The 16,515-nt window shown below is 38.2% G+C and overlaps 1 protein-coding gene across 1 annotated transcript in view; it reads right to left on the reverse strand.

Moving 5' to 3' along the window:
- The window catches only part of LOC306804534 (von Willebrand factor D and EGF domain-containing protein-like), a gene marked incomplete at both ends in the record, with an annotated part of 194,408 nt that extends 182,409 nt beyond the window's left edge, over positions 1–11,999 (reverse strand). The window contains 1 exon segment of the mRNA XM_079311273.1: positions 11,904–11,999. Coding sequence (XP_079167399.1) covers positions 11,904–11,999 — 96 coding nt within the window.
- Positions 12,000–16,515: the final 4,516 nt, after the last annotated feature.

Here is a 16,515-nt window from a genome sequence, read left to right on the forward strand (position 1 = left end):
CTTGTGGCCACCTCCTGGTGAGCAGGGAGGGTGTTGGGACAAATAGAGCAGTGAAGAGGGAAGAAATATCTTCACTGAAACTTGGTAGTTCAGCACCACAAGCTGGGAGGGAAATGGTTTGACTGATGACTGGGGGCAGGTCTGTAATGATCCTGGGCAGGAGAATATCAGTGTGGCCTCACCAGAGGCCAGAAAAAGAAGATAGAATTTGTTTATTTATTTATTTATTTTAGCATTTTGAGATAAAGATTGTTTTTATTGGTTTGGAGTTTTTTTCCTAGCTAGAGTCCTCTCTGTGTTTTCTTTATTTAGACTGTTTGCACACACATATTTTCTAGGGTTGGAATTCTCTGCTGCTTAATGTAAACACTGGGCAACATCTCAGTTATTTTATCAGGAGTGTTGCACTAAACATGAATGTGTCAACGCATGAATAAACCCAGAAAAATTCAAAATAATTGGGCAAGTTGCTTCTCTTGCAGCCTCCAGTTGAGTAAACTAATAGTAAATGAGAGTGCCATGATGGAAGCATTGAGAAATACAGTGCAGAAAACATATAAAATGCTAAATGACTCAAGGAAATTGTGACATCAAATTACTGCAGGGAAAGCAAAACCTGACTCCAGGAGAAGGAAAATGGAACTGAAACTCCTGCTAAAGTTGTGACAGGCTTTGGCCATAATCCCCCATCTAAATCCATGTGTGTGCCCCCTGAGTTTAAATCAGTGTCACAAAAAAACCCAAACAAAGCCCAGCCTGTAAAATACAGACCAGCTGGGGTAAATTACATTAGTGTCTGCTTCTGCCTTTCCTCCCCAGGGAAAGGTGCTGCTGATACCAAAGTTGTGGAGTCACCTGGAATTTCTACCCAAAAAAAAAACCAGTGTGGAGCAGCTCACAGGCTGGGAAGAGCATCTCAAAAACTGAGACTCGCAAAATAGTCATTAAAAAGGCTTCTTCAACCTGTCAAATTTAAAAAATAACAACAAAAAACAACTAAAAAAAACCCCAAACTAACTAAACAGAAGATAGGAACAAACTTCCAACAGATGTAGCTGTCATTTAAGATTATAGCAAAAAGCTGTGGCACAAAACCTCACGATGTGTGCAATCACCCTTGTTTCTAGCAAAGCAAAAGCAGCAACGTTTCCCAAAATATATCTGTTAAAAATAAAGGAACAAAGTGCACCCACAGTAATTAAATCAAGGCACTGAGCAGAAGAGCTCCACAATCTGTCCACACATGCATCCTATAAGCACCTCAAAGCCCAGTCCTCAAGGACCAATAATCCCTCCAAGAAATTATTTACTTTCCTGACCACAAAACGTGCTGAAACATGAAGACATAAATTCCCCTGCTGAAAAGACAAAACACACCTGTTCTAAAAGTGAGAGGAGCAGGGGGCAGGAATGGTTGACAAAATCCATGTTTTTGTGCCTTGCTGAGCCTGGGCAGGGGAGCACTGCTGGAGGCCTTGGATTGGGATCATGTCTACAAAAGAAACAGGGAAGATGGTTGTTTTAGGAAAAAAGACCCATTTCAAATAAGGCAGCCATGGTATCCAACAAAAGTTATTGGTGATTCAGAAAAAAAGTCCCCTGGAAATAAAGCAATCTTCCCATCCTCATGTGTGCTGTGTCCAAACACTGCCTGTGTCCCCTTGGCTGGAGGTGTGGATGGGACAGAAAACACCTCGTGTCTCCAGAGCCTTTTCCAGCTTCTGGGGTCAGAGAGGATTGAGGGAATAGGCAATTCCATGCCCAAAGTGGGAATAATTGCTTTCAGGTGAAAGAAGCTTACTGTCACAGCCAAAATCCACTTTTACTTAAGTAGCAGTGAGCTGTCTTCATATATGAAAAAAAACAATCATAATGGAAATATGTCTAAATTCCTGTGTATTTTACATAACTAATAAAGGAAAAAAATATTTTTGGTTGCATTTTTATTTCTGAAATTATGTCTTTCCCATTCATAGATGGCTTTAAACCATCCTCCTGTGTTTTTTCACCTAATACCTTAACACTTGCATACAAGGGAATGTCACTTTCAGATTACTGCTTCTGCCATGCACATTAAAATTTCTTCCCTGGGGAATTAAATCCTAATTTTTAACAGCCAATCCAATTATTTGCATTTTAAATATCATCTTGATTAATCACTGACAAGCTGCTCGGTACGAGACACCAGTCAAGTGAATATATTTTAAAAGTACTATATAATCAAGCCATTTAACCAAGCATTTTATATGTCTCAGGACAAAACAAACCTCTGTCAATAAAATTACAAGGCATATCACAATCTACAACAGATGCTTTATTGAATTCTTTAAATATATGACTCCATTAGCATCAGTTCGTGTCAGTGTGGCACATCAGGTGAAGGCTCCTTAAATGAGCACCAGATAAAGGATGGACCTGTTGCAGCAATAGATTTACTGTTATGGATTTAAGAGGTCTCTGCTGTATTCACATTACTTTATTACCATTTAGCACATTCTAATTAAAAATAAAAAGACTTTTTCCCTTCGCCTCCTTCCCTTGTGCATTGGGAAGTGATTTAATTCTACAGAGAAAGAGCAAACGACAGATCAAAAGAAAATGTTAGACTATAAATTACCTGCTTCTCTGGACATATGGACTATTCATTAAGCATGAGGTTGAATGTTGTTGAATTGCTTGGCTGTCAGACATGCTAATCCCACCAAGCCATTCTCTACATTGTGTATGACATTCCCATGCTGTGATTTAGGGAATTGTTTCTCCACTGGAAGCTCTGGTTCCCAGAGACTCTCCAGCCACATCTTTGCTGGTGTGACAAGGACTGGCACTGCTCACAGGGCCAGGCAGGTGTCTGCTCCACCACTACCACCCAAAACCTGATATCCACTTAATTACATTGGATCACATCCTGGGAAGGTGAATCTCTGTGGATGAATAGCCCAAACAAATTGCTAGGAACAGAAATGACAGCAGCACAGACCTGTCCTTCTCTTGGAAAAACTCAAGTTTGCCTTTATGAAGTGCTGGACTCCCCATATTTCAAAGTGTCCACATCTTTAAAGCCTGTGAACAGCAGGGCAAGGCAGGCAAACTGCACTCAAACCAGAAATGGAGCTGCAAAAAAATCCCTACTTTGGTGACAGCCTGAAAGTTAATGGGAGAGTGGGTAGCTCATGCCCTTTGGTACACTTGGAGGGAGTTGTGTAAAGTACCTACATTAGCATTACATTTTATTATTTAATTAAAACCTCCCATAGACATTTTTGTATTTATGCAAATTTTTGTGAGTGGAAAAATTGTTATTATGAATGGAAGTCCTGAATCCTCGTTGTTGGACTTTTATTTTAAATGTTGATGGCTCTAATCATTCATAAAAATAATAATGAGACAATTTGCACTGGACAGATCCTGGCAAAGCCCTGCCAGAACCAGCTTAGCCCTCAGCAGAGCTGAGTGAATGCAATTTAGCATTTTCCAGCAACCCTTTGCTCTTCCCAGCCTTCCTTTCATCAGAGACTTGCCAAAGTGTTTTGAACTGCTTGGTTATTTCTGACTTAGATAAACACCCTGTAGGAAATTAGATTAATACTAGTTCACAATGGGAACCCTTATGACCCCATTTCACTATTACCACTCCTATCATCATTCACATCATGAATAAAGATGTGGGGCATTGCTCCTGGACATACATTAAGCTGCTAAAAGGCTGCATTTTTTAAAGTTACCTTTGCCTTGCTGGAAGGGAGGAGGTGATGCCAGGCAGGTTGTCTGGAAGAGCTGCACATTTGCCAAAGGGAGCTGATACAGTGAACCTCCAAAAAGCAAGGCTAAGAAACAGCAGATACTGCCTTAGACTAGGGATTTGTTTTCTTTAGGGTCTTTTGTAGCTTACCTAGTCTCAGGTTAAAGTTTTTCCCCACTGTTGGATAGGGACAGATGAAGAAAGCTGAAGTTTAATCACAGGCTGGCATTGCACTTCAATATGGTTTTAGCTGAGTGAGTTTCCAACTCAAAGAGTACATGGCTAAAATTTATTTGGGACATTTTCCCACACAGTAAATTTACCAAAAGGAAATTCAGTTCTGTGAGAAGAGAGAAATCTTCTGTGTATGTCAAACTACTTCAGACATTTGGGCTATAATGAAGAACATATTATCCAGCTTTAACTGGATATTCATGTCAGGGACAAGATTTCAACTACTCAGCAGGAATTTGGTTATAGAAATCTGGGTTCTCACTGTCATTTCTCTGAAAAAGTAGAGCTGATTAATCCTGTTGTGCCTGGACTCACCAGGCAATTTTGTTAACAGCAGCCTTGAAATTATTTTATTTGCAGAGAAGGCAAATCAGAATTTTTGTCTGGAAAAGCACAGTAATGTTCTCTGTTCTTCTAAAGAGTGGCCCTTTGAGAGAAGTTGTCAGAGAGTGGAGAACTTGTGTTTACATTTTATTCTTCATCTTTCCAGGGGGTTTCCAGGACAGAGCATCTTTCTGGGAACTGAACTGTGGTTCATGGGCTAAAGTTTTCAGGAGACTGGGTTATGGTTTGCCTGAAAATGCCCTTTTGCTCTGATGACATTGGATATGTACAAAGTTAGTTAAACTCAGACTGTAGCCAGACTCTGCTTCACTGATTTCTCCTCTCTGAGCTATTCTCTAAGGGCAATGCTAAGCACTCAAATGTACATAACTTATTGGAATGACACTGAAAGTCTGGCCAATTGGAGAGAGCATAAATCTGAATTAAAATATCCACTTCTGAAGATTTTTTGTTACTGACACTGATTGCAATAGCTTATGCATGAGTTTGTAAGGTTTTATTTGCAAATAATTAATATTTTCTCTCATTGGAAGAGGGTACAGAAGGTTTGCACTTCAATACTCAGAACTGCTAAACTTAAAATTCAAGCTTCATTTCCATAAACATGAAATATGAGGGTGAGAAGTGATTTAAATTTATGAATGGGGAATAAAATTCTCCTGCTCTAAAACTCTCTAAGCATTTGCTAATGGTAGAATGGTAGATTATGATGGAATGGTTTGTGAATTTACTTTGTGACTAAAATACAGATTGAACCAGTTCTGAGCTTTCAGAACATCAGAGTTAGATGACACACAGTACTATGTACTTGTCAATTACCACAGTATATCCAAAAAGAAAAAGTCATTAAACAGCACTTTAGCTGCAGAGGATTTGAAAGATATCTAAATGTTTCTAAATTTAGCTCAATTAAAATAATAGACCAGTGTGAAAAATAGTGCTTAAGAAGTCTGAGAGGAGGAGAAAAATTATTCTAGTGATCTAGTAGTCTGTGCTCTTAATAAACAAAGCTCTAAAGATTCAGGAACAAGATACTGTAATTGAAGTCCATTAAAATCAATAGAGGAATAAAAAGCAGATGGAAATAGCACAGGAAGGAAAACATGCCACAGGAGTTTCAGGGCACTGATTGTACCAAGGGAGTTTCAAAATATTGAGTGCTCACCTTCAATTTCCACTGAGCTAAGGGAAGCTATTGATGATCAGGAGCTGAGGCAGCCTTGGAAATCTGCTGGTAAATTTTGGCATGAAGCTCTAAGGACATTGTTCTGCTGACCTCACTCAGCCTGTGATTCCACCCTGTCCCTCTGTTTTTCCTTTTTACAAGGTGTGGACTATAAATAAGTCATAATGCTGAATCACACCCTTTCTGCAGAGCAGCATTCTCTGATCTGCTGCATTTGCTTCATCTGAAAGGGCAAAGAAAAGTATTTAAGTCAGTCCTTAGGCTTGCCACGAATTACCCTGTCAGCACCCAGCATCTCCAAAAAAATATCTGTCATTTAGAGAATTTTTGTTCCCACCCTGTCCTCTCCTCCCTATGGCCATGAGGATCCTGAGGAGTCTCACCAGGTATAAGGATTATATACCAGCAGTGACAATTTTGTGTTCTGATTTCATGAGCCTGGCTTCAGCAGCAAGTGATTTTATTTCTATTTGTATTTTCCATCTCCTTTTTCATCTTCAACTGTCATTTTCAGGATTTTCTTCCTGTCTTTGAAGACTGTCACTTTTCCCATTCAGGGAAATACAATTTTAAAGGATGTGATTGTCATTTTTCCCGTTCAGGGAAATACAGTTTTAAAAAATTTGATTCTAAGTGTTGATGCTTTAGAAAAGCATACACTAGCATCAGATTTATAAGATATAATTAAATGAGATTTTGTTGGTTTACCTTAGAGGAAATTTCCCCTTATTTTCCTGACTCTTCTCTCTATTAAAATAACAGAAAAGGAAGGAAAAATCTACAGCATCCCCATGTAGTCAGCATTTGAATTTACTGTGCATGGGTACCCAGCAGACCCATTACTGAGTATCATTACATACAGACAGTGCTTATTTCAGGAAGAGCATCATATTTGATTATAAACTGTGGAACACATATAATTTTAATAATGCTATATTGGCCAGATTAATTGGTCCTTCCTCTTACATTGTAAGTGATCTCATTTATTTCAGTACAGCACAAAATTAAGTTAAGGAACAAATAAAAGTGACAATGGGTCAATTTAATAGCCAGGAGGTTGCACAGCCTGCACCACTTTTTCTGCCTCCACTCAAGACAGGCTGCTGTGATAATTTTAACTCTGCCTGGTTAATGATGATGTGAAATGCTGGCCAAATATTGTACACCTTGCTCCTGCCAGCAATCCCACTGAACCCCAGTGTTTATAGCACTTTCTGTACTCCATCACCCGGATGCCATGAAATGAAGTAGGATAGTCCATTAATTTCTTTTACTGCAGGACTGGCAAAGTGAAGACTGCACCAATTGATGTGCTGAACGGGGGGCTGGGAGGTTGGAAATGTACCTGATGCTGAATCTTTGCACACAGCCCAAGTAAAAATAATCACTAATCAATAAACAGCAAAATGTATTTTTCAGAGGAATTTTTTTTCCAATGAGAAGTCAGCTGCTGAAATGGCTGCCATAGGAAAGTTTTCCCATTTCAAGGGAGATATTTGTGGAAACAGGCTGATAAACAAAAGAAACAAGATTATTTTGCAGCCACCCTTAAAAGAAATTTTAGCCCATCAAGCAAAGAGAGGATGTGTTACTGTGCCTGTGAGTGCATCCTTGCCTCAGAATTTCCTTTGCCCTCATTTGGTGGGCTAATTAATTCCCATTTATGTTTAAGTAAATGATTCTTTGCAGCATTCACTGACTTAGTCCTTATTGAATAAACATAAACAAAATTTATGGATAACTCTAAGCCCAAGTCCTTGAACTGCTGAGAGGACTGTCTTGAGAATTCAGCCTTCAATTCCTAACTTCTTAAAAAGTCCACAGTAAGTAATGATGCTCAGTATATCAGCCTGATACTGCCTCTGCACATTAGCATTGCTTGGATGGTGTCCATAACTCTTGAAATGCTGAAGCCCACAGTAAAAACAAGTACCATCATGAGGCTTTTCTCCCTCAATAAAAATGTTTCTTTGCATGGAGTCCTATAAGCCTGTATCAAAACAACACATCTAACTAAACAGCCATTTGCTCAATGAATTTTGGGGAGCAGAAAGGAGTTGAAAGGCACAAGTTGCAGTGGGCTAAACTGCTTGTCTGGCTTTTTTTCCTCTGCCATCTTAAAGATCATAAGTTCAAAGGTGGGTGATATTGGATAAATTAATTTGGGAACTTGTACCTTTGTATTATTTTCTCAGCCTGGAGAAGGGAAGCCTTTGGGGAGACAATATTCAATATTTAGAGAGGGCTTATTAAAAAGGACAAGGACTTTTTATGTGGACAGATGGGGACAGGACAAAAGGGAATAATTTTAATCCAAAAGAGGAGAGATTTGGATTAGGTATTAGGAAGAAATTAGTGACTGTGAGGGTGGTGAGGCACTTAGTGCCCAGAGCAGCTGTGGCTGCTCCATCCCTGGCAGTGTCCAAGGCCAGGCTGGGCAGGGCTTGGAGAAACCTGGGACAGTGGAAGGTGTCCCTGCTCATGGCAGGGGTGGAACTGGATGAGCTTTAATGTTCCATCTCAACCTAAAACATTTTCCAATTCTCTGCCCATGGAACAAAGCAATTTGTCATTTCAGAAGTATCAACAGGAGGGAAGTTTACTAATGTCCCTGTAAATCCCTTTTAGATCTTCAGGCAAAAGCATAAAAATTGATAATTCTAATATAAAAGTGGTTAATGGTTAATTAATTAAATAATAATTATTTAATTTTGCATTGCTGGTATCTACTAATCCCATACTGCCATTACCTTTGGTTAAATTTGGGCAAGAAAAATGGGTGTGGTCCTGATCCATGGGCACTGTGCCAGTGCAAGAAATCTGCTTAAGAAACAAAAGCAGGCAGGTATTTAAAAGAAAAAAGCAGACAAACAAAATTACATTTTCACTTAGAAAAGGAACTTTAAAGGGGAAATGGGAAGCAGGCACTGTAGGAGCATTTGTTCTTAGCAGATAGGGAGCATTTTTAGAGAATATCCAGACTGCAAGGGCAGTGAAATTACAATAAAAATGGAACAACTCAATGAAAAGAACAAAAGATTCTAAGAGCACTGGTGTACATGTTTTACATAATGAAGAATTCAAAGGAAAAGGAGAAAAATAATGAATTTTAAATACTGTTTTCAGCAGTACCTATCTCTAAGTCTCTAACCAAAAACAGAAGCCTTTGTAAAGAGCACAGCAATTATAGTTATCAAATACAGAGTGCAAGTTTATTTCTTTGGACTTTTTCTTGTTTCTTCTTTTTTTTTTTTTTTTTCTTCTTTTATTCTTTATTACTGATTTGTTTGGTTTTTTCTCTTCCTTGCTTTCTTCTCCCTCACATGTGAACTCTATCCCTTTTTCATAATTTTTCAGTGTTTTTTCTTATTTTCATGAAGTTATTTCTAGAAAACCTGCAGATGACATAGTGAAAACGTGTGAAAGCCACATTGGTTGATTTCTGTAATACAGAATTTCTAAAAGTGTGTTTGAGCTTTGACTGTGAATAATTATATTTAGGTCCCAAGAATGGAACATGACCCCAGAGGAACAATATTCTTGTTACCTGTTGAACTGTATTTTGTAAACACCAGGATGTCTCCCAGAGGGATTGGATACCAAAATCCTTTGGCATCAGAGTTCTGACAGCAAGATAAAATAGGAAATTAGGCAGGTGGAAATCAGTTATCTGCAGCTGGGTTCCATTTGCTGAGACTGCAAACTCCAAAACAGAGTTTACACTGGTACCAGCCTCAGCACCAATGGCATTAGACAGGAGATGCCTGATATGATAAACTGGCCCATACTCAGCCCTGAGCAGCAATGATCACACCAATCATTTCAACATCAAATACAGAGTATATAACCCCACAGCAAAAGTCTGAGTAGCTTTAAATCATTTTTCTTTAGAGTAGTTTATCTTGTTACTCTCTCTCTATTATATATGTCTCTACTTTTTTTTTAAGGCTTACATAATTTAGCATCAGAAACAATTGGGAATAAAATTGTCTGCATTAGAAAAAAAATATAAAGCAAATAAGGCAATTAAAGCAGAAATAATTGTTTTGGTTTTTTTAATCTCCAGCTTTTATGAAAATATTTCTTCATAAAAAGAAAAAACTTTAGAATCTCTATCTCTGCCCAGTTTGGTTAAGCAAAACACAAGAAAACTGTGGATAGAAGCAGAAAAGCTGCTTTTGAATAATTTACAGTGTAAAGAAACATGCACATCTCGCCTTTCTGGCTTTTCCAACTGATACCAAGCTTTGAGAAATAACACATCTTGCCAGACATATCTGAATGCCATCCCACCCACAGGATTTTCTATAGAAGACAACCCAGGATGCTGCAGCATTCATACATTAAATAGTTTTTGTTTTCTGCCATATCAGGGCAGAGGAATGTTTTGATATACACAGACCAGTTCCCCACAACACCACTGATCTCATCAAAATAATAAATATCAATAAGGCAAATGAAACCTCCAAATTATTGATGCACATTGACAAAATTACCTTCAAGGCAATTCAAGAGGCTGATACACAGAGCTTTTAAAGGGCACTGCTGAAGGCTGATTGTCCTCTATAGTGTCTGCAGCTTCTAAGTCTTCCAAGCTGTTCATTTTCAGGGAGATTTACATGGGAGAGAAAATTAAAGGTTTTAGATTAAGCATGAAGATTGTTAGATTACAAATAATAACCAAATTATTGATATTTTCAGGCTCACCTACAATACTGTTTCTTTTATCACTAGTTCTAACACTTCTGATAATTCAAGTTTTAACTATAAAGAAAAAAACCCTTCCTTCAAAACAAACTTATTGTAGAATTAGCATAAAACATAGCTTATATACTTAGTTTTTTTCAGCAGGATGCTTGATATGTTAACCAGAAAAACATAACTGTATTTCCTCCACAGATGATTAACAGAGATTTTCTATCACAAATGCACCTTCCAGATATGTCACTGGCCATAATGATGATAAGCACCTGCACAAGTATCCTCTAAAAACTTTTTCCTTACAGGAAATCCTAGGAAATTTAAATATAGGCTCCTTTTCTTCTATTCAGTCAAAGTTTACATTATCTGAAACTTTCAAAATACCTGTGGAGCAGGTAATAATATTGTCTTTTAAAGAATTGCTATATTTCCTGGATGGCTATGATTGACTTTTAGTGAAGTTGTTACTGGAGCACTTTTATTACCTCAGAGAAATCTTCAGCCTGTCCTTGACTCACCTGGACAATGTCTGTGACCAGTGAGGGCACTGCAGGTCTTGGCATACATCTTAAGGAAGGAATAAGATCCCTGATTTTAGTTAAATATCTGCATCTACAGGACTGGGAAACAGGAGCTGTACTGGCCTCGATTTTGGAGCTTTTGGAAATTCTGCATTTTTATTATTGCTGCCACTTAACTGGTTGAGAGAGGAATGAGAAAAAATGAACTTTGCATGTCAGATGTTAGTAAATTGATTAATGCACTTCTAAAAGACAAGGAGTTGATACAGGAACCTGCAGTTGATGTAGGAATCTGCACATAACAATACTTCTTCAACTCTTCTCTCTTCCTAAAGAGCAATAATGTGTACTCCCCACATGCAACAATCAATTTCACAATTCAGTATGTTGAAAAATATTTAATTTAGAACTCTTTATTTTTTTTTCCCCACTAGCATGAGGTTTTAATGTTGAATCCTGAGTTTTGATGCATGGCTTATTGGACAGATGACAAAACCCAGCATGGCAATTAGCATAGACAAGTCTGAGGAGCAGAATCCAGCTTTGCTGGCAGCACAGTGAGTGCTATGCCCTGATGGATCCATTTTCTCATTTGCTTGCAGAAACAACTGCACCATTTCCTCATGCTGAGTCTCAGTAAGAATTCAGGAGCAAATGGGGAAAAATCATTGACAAGTTTTTTCCAGCACAGAAAGTTAACTTAATTTGCTAGGAGATTGTTTTTTTGTGCAACAACACCGTGATATCTGACATGAGGAGCTTTTTTCTGAGACCTAAATTGTTTTCACCAGTTCTTACACCACCATTTGCTTCACTCTCCTCAATGGTTCAGCTACTAAATGAGATAGAGGAAAATACTCTTATATCCCTTTAAAATTCCAGGAATAATTAACCTCAAAAATAAACTTTTGTTCTACTTTTGGAGGAATCATTAAGCAATAATGGAAACAATAGACATTTTAATTAAACTTCACTGGAGAGGCAATTCTGCTATTTGCTGAGCTTGTCAGATGCTTGGATAGCATTTCCCAGTTTTGCTGGCATTTTGCTACTTTTTCTCCCTGACCCTCCCTGAACTCCAGCTTTATTTTGGGAATCTTGCTGTTCACAAAGATGTTCCCAGCAAACTGGGTTTTCACCTTGCTTGCAGACACTCTCTGGCTGCCAGAGTCACCTTGTGCAGTCCAAGTGTGAGGGGCAGGCTGCCCTTCTGAGCTTCCAGTTGCAGGTCAGGATTCAGAGAACTCATCCATCCTTTAGACTTGGCCATTGGCCCTCTGCTTGTATTTCCTCATGAACCACCTGAAATTTGGCTTCTCCAGGAGCAAGCCAGATTTCTGAAGGTGTTTCCACTCTGTTTAAAAGGGATTATCCCTTGACATTTGCACCACTGCTGCTGACCACCCCAATCTGTGGTCAGGACTCACAGGTGCTTCGAGGAAATCAAAGGACAAGGAGAAGAAACACCAATATGAACAACTCTAGATTTTATCTCCTTTTGAACAGCTGTACAAGAGCAGAGGAAAAGCACAGAGCAAGAAGTGGGTGACAGAGACAGGGCAGTAAATTGAGATGTCAGAAGCAGCAGAGGATGAGGAGTTTGGGAAGTTTGGTAATTCTGTGTTAGACAAGTGTCATGCTTGAAATGTGTGAAAGCTGCCAGACAAAGACACACAGAAGAGTGGTCAGAGATGGGGCTGTATTTTGGTGTAACTGAGGGTGGTTAGACACTAATGGGTTTTCAAACCTCAGAGTAAAATGTGTATGAGGAGCTGAGACCAGAGCAGCTGGTCCACACTCCCAGAGGGAAAATAAAGAGAACTCACCTGCCACGATGCCTTTGGAGCAGCAGAAAGGAAAAATGCTGCCAAACCCTGCCATGCTCTGACTGCCTGCAAACACAGAATGATGAAGGCACCAAATCTCATCAATACAGCTCTCTGTTGGTGGCACAGCTCTCCCAAAAATGCTGCTGAGGGTTTTTTTAAGTTTTGGGTAGGCAAGTGCAGAGGTAAAGGCAGAAAGAAAGGAGACAGCTCAGATGCAGTGCAACAATTAGAGCTTCTCACCCAGTCAGGTAAGAGAGTGTAAGAAAAAACCTTTATGAGCTCCTTGTGGGGAAGTGGAAACCTGGGTTAGACAGGTATATTGAGGTGCTATTAAAAAGGATCTCAGGAAAGTACTAAAAATTGTACTAGGAGATTATTGTGAAAAGGGAGTTGTAAGTAATCAATAATTGTCTGAATGTGAAGAAAACCTTGGTTGTGAAAAATCAGCTAAAGGAAAAAACTATTTGCTGTATTATAAAAAGTAGTCCTCTGAGATCAATGTCTATTTTCAGATCCCATAACTTCTCTCTGCAGTTATCCAAAAATTTCAGTTAAAATTTATCTGTTGCAGCTATGGTAAAATTAGAAATAAACATTTTTTTATTCTATTCTACCACCTGTTTAAAGAATGGCATTCAGTTCTCATATAATAAATTTAAAATATATAAATAATATGTTTTGGGTTTTTAAAATTTCACTAAAGGGAAAATAATTTGTTACTTGAAAATTACAGTTTTCAAACTCCAGGAGCTTAATTTCTGACCAGGTGATTTTAATGGGAGTGACATTGGATTACTGCCAGGCATTGCATGAAAAATATCCCCTTAAGTGTCTTCATTATAATTATGAAAACAGTGCAGTTCAGCTAAATCTAAAAAACTTATCCCTAAGTAATCTTGCCATGACTTTTCATTATGGTGCATTAGTTTAAAGCACACATTGAACCCAGGCCAAATCAATACTTGATTTAAAGAGGAAGAATGGAAAGTTTTGTGAAAGTCTGGAAGTGTCAGCATCTGAACATCTCTTTTTTCCAATAAACATGCACTGCAATAACATCTTCTATCTGAGGAAACATCTGGTTGGCAGGTTCTAAACACACAAACCCCAAAGCTGATGCAGAATGCTTTATATAAAATCTGAAATCCAGCTGAGACCCACAGCTGCAGGAGGGACATTTGAATAATAGAATAAATAGGGGGCCATTTTCTGGCTGACCAGCTCATTTCTCACCTCGTGTAATTTGAGAAGTGCCGAGTTTTCCCTTCCAAACCTTCCATCATCCAGAGCACACCTAGCACAGTCTGATCTAATCCTTCCAGGAGTTAATTTCCTTTGTGTTCAGCAAAGTGTTCAAGACTCCCTATTTAATCTTTTGTCTGTTATATGAGCTTTTAGAAAGGGTTCAGAGGGTATAGCAGTCTTTGCATTTTGTGTTTTTACTGATCTATGTGAAATCTCAGTCAAATATTTTACTTAATTTTAAAATCTTATTTTTATGCCTTTTCCAGTAACATTAACAAATATTGTGCTAGTGCACATCTACAATATTGACATAAAACACATGTTAAATACCTGGATGATTTCTGGTCTGAACTACACCTTCAGCTGTTGCTGTTTAGCAGTCTTCAATCCCTGGGAATTGGAGGAGAATTCAATTTTTCTTCCTAATTTCTCCCTTTCACATTTTCAGCTGTCAGACTCTGTAGTCTTTTGGGGGAATATTCTCCTTTTTGGACATACACAGTGCTGTGGCCATGGAAACTGGAGTCCCAAACAAGAAAGAAAAGCAGAACAGGAGTTTTTGCCTCCTCCAAGACCCAGCACTAAGTCTCAAATCATCTTCTGCACTTCCCTTCTCTTCCAGATAATTGTTTGCTCCCAACTATTTATTTTTTCTCTTGAAATAGTTTCGTTTTCATCTTAGTTTTCAAGTATTTTTAAAGTATAAAGATTGATTACATTCTCTCCCTTTCTTTTTTGCTGCCATTTGTCACTGTTGTGAAAAACATCAGCATGAAGGCTACTTCTATTAAATGGGAAACACTATAATTCCCATGCAATTTGTCCTTGTATAAGGAACAAAAAGAAAAAAAAAAAAAAGGGAAAAAAAATAGGAGAAATAGCAATTCTTCCATGGCTAGATTTGATTTCCCCACATAAATCCACACCTTCACACATCCCACCCACACATCATTTCATACATGCTGCCGAGGTAGTGAAATGCCACAGACTGCAAGCAAATATTTTAGAGACAATTGCATTTATCTTGTAAATGGCACCCTCTGATTAGCTTCCTTATAATCAATCACACTGATCTCTGATTCACAAAAGCCCAGTTATGCCTCTGTAAGAGCAATTAGATGGAGACCTTAAAAGAACAGATTAAAAGGTTTGAATACTTGGAGAGAGTAATTTAACCATATTTTAAAGAAATTACTTTTTAATTTTATGTATTCATCTATTTGTAAGTTAATGAAATTAATGAGGCAAGAAATGAAATGGAAATTCCACAACTTTGCATTTCTATAGTTAGTTTGTTTGCCACGAGCAAGCACAGAAAACCATATTTACTACCATTCTGGAGTTAAAAATAATAAATAGTCTAATTGCAAGAGTAATTCTATTACATATTCTGCCCCTTTTCTCTCATATAATCTACAAATATCCTAAATATCTCCCTGAAGGAGTCTCTGTTGGTCAGCACGAGGCTGAAACTCTACTGTAAATGTGAGTACAGTGATCCTGGAAAAATCAAGCATTTCTATTAAGTTTGTTTTTTCCCTTCTGCAAACAATATCGGCTCAGCTTTCCGTGTCAACTTAACTTTGAAATGAATCATTTGTGGAACTGAAAGCTGTGGCCCTAAGAACTGTGAAAAAAGCAGTTTTCAGAAGATATGTGTGTACTTGAAATGTTTTCTTCCTGCTGCAGATGGGGAGAGATTTGCTCGTTTCTTTCGTCCTAGCTTGGAAAAATCAACACAATCAAAATAAATATAAGAAATGGGCTGAAACTCAGCTTGCAGCTCCTTTGCAATCACTGAACATCCATAAGTTTTGATCAAGCACCCAAGCCAAGGCAGAATTCGAGTGATGGATTAGCCCAGGTACTCCAACGAGGTAGCTGGGCAGCCTCTCCTCCTGCTGAAATCTTCTGCAGTTCATTCTTGGTGGGCTGCCATCCTGAATTCTTTTGCTCATAAAAAAATCATAATTCACCACCCCAATGCAGGGACACATTAATAAACAAAAGGAATTAAGTTTTGGGCTCTTAGGTTGGGTTATGATGTTTATAGGTGGTTTTGCTGTAGGCAGGATCACACCTCTGGGCTATGGGAGGAGATAGGAGGCTCCTAACAGACAGTGGCTGAGGTTTTTTTGTTATTTAGACCCAAAAATCCATCCTCAGTGGGTGCAGACACAGAACAAGAGAATAAAAACCGGCAGTGTTGAAATGATGCAGGAACAGGAACCAGCACTCCTAAAAATCCTCATCAGAAATGTTAGGAAGGTCATTAAATAAAGCCATAGTCAAAGAGGTGCTGATATTTGATTATGAAATTTGATAAATGAACCTCAGGATCTGACATTATTGCTCATGAAATTTTTGGGAGCCATTTGGTGGAATCCTAAGCTGCTTTTGAGAATATCCTTAGAAGGATCAAAAATAGGAACAAGCAAAGCATCAAAATCTGAATTATTACATCTAAGGTAAAAGGTAGTCAGTGCAAATATTTGAAGAATGTGACATCAGTAGCCTTTAGGTCTTGTGAGAAAAAAAATGATAACTTTTGAAAAAAGCAAGAAAAGTATATCATCAGGGCAGATGTCTCAAGCTAATATAACACCAACAGAACATATTTTACTTTTACTGGAAGTCATGAAACACTTAATTAAATGGATCAAATTGGCAAGAAGCCTTTTTATTAGTTACATCTAATTGCAAGTAATTGCT

Source organism: Erithacus rubecula, assembly GCF_903797595.1.
Source record: "Erithacus rubecula genome assembly, chromosome: 8".
NCBI lineage: Eukaryota > Metazoa > Chordata > Aves > Passeriformes > Muscicapidae > Erithacus > Erithacus rubecula.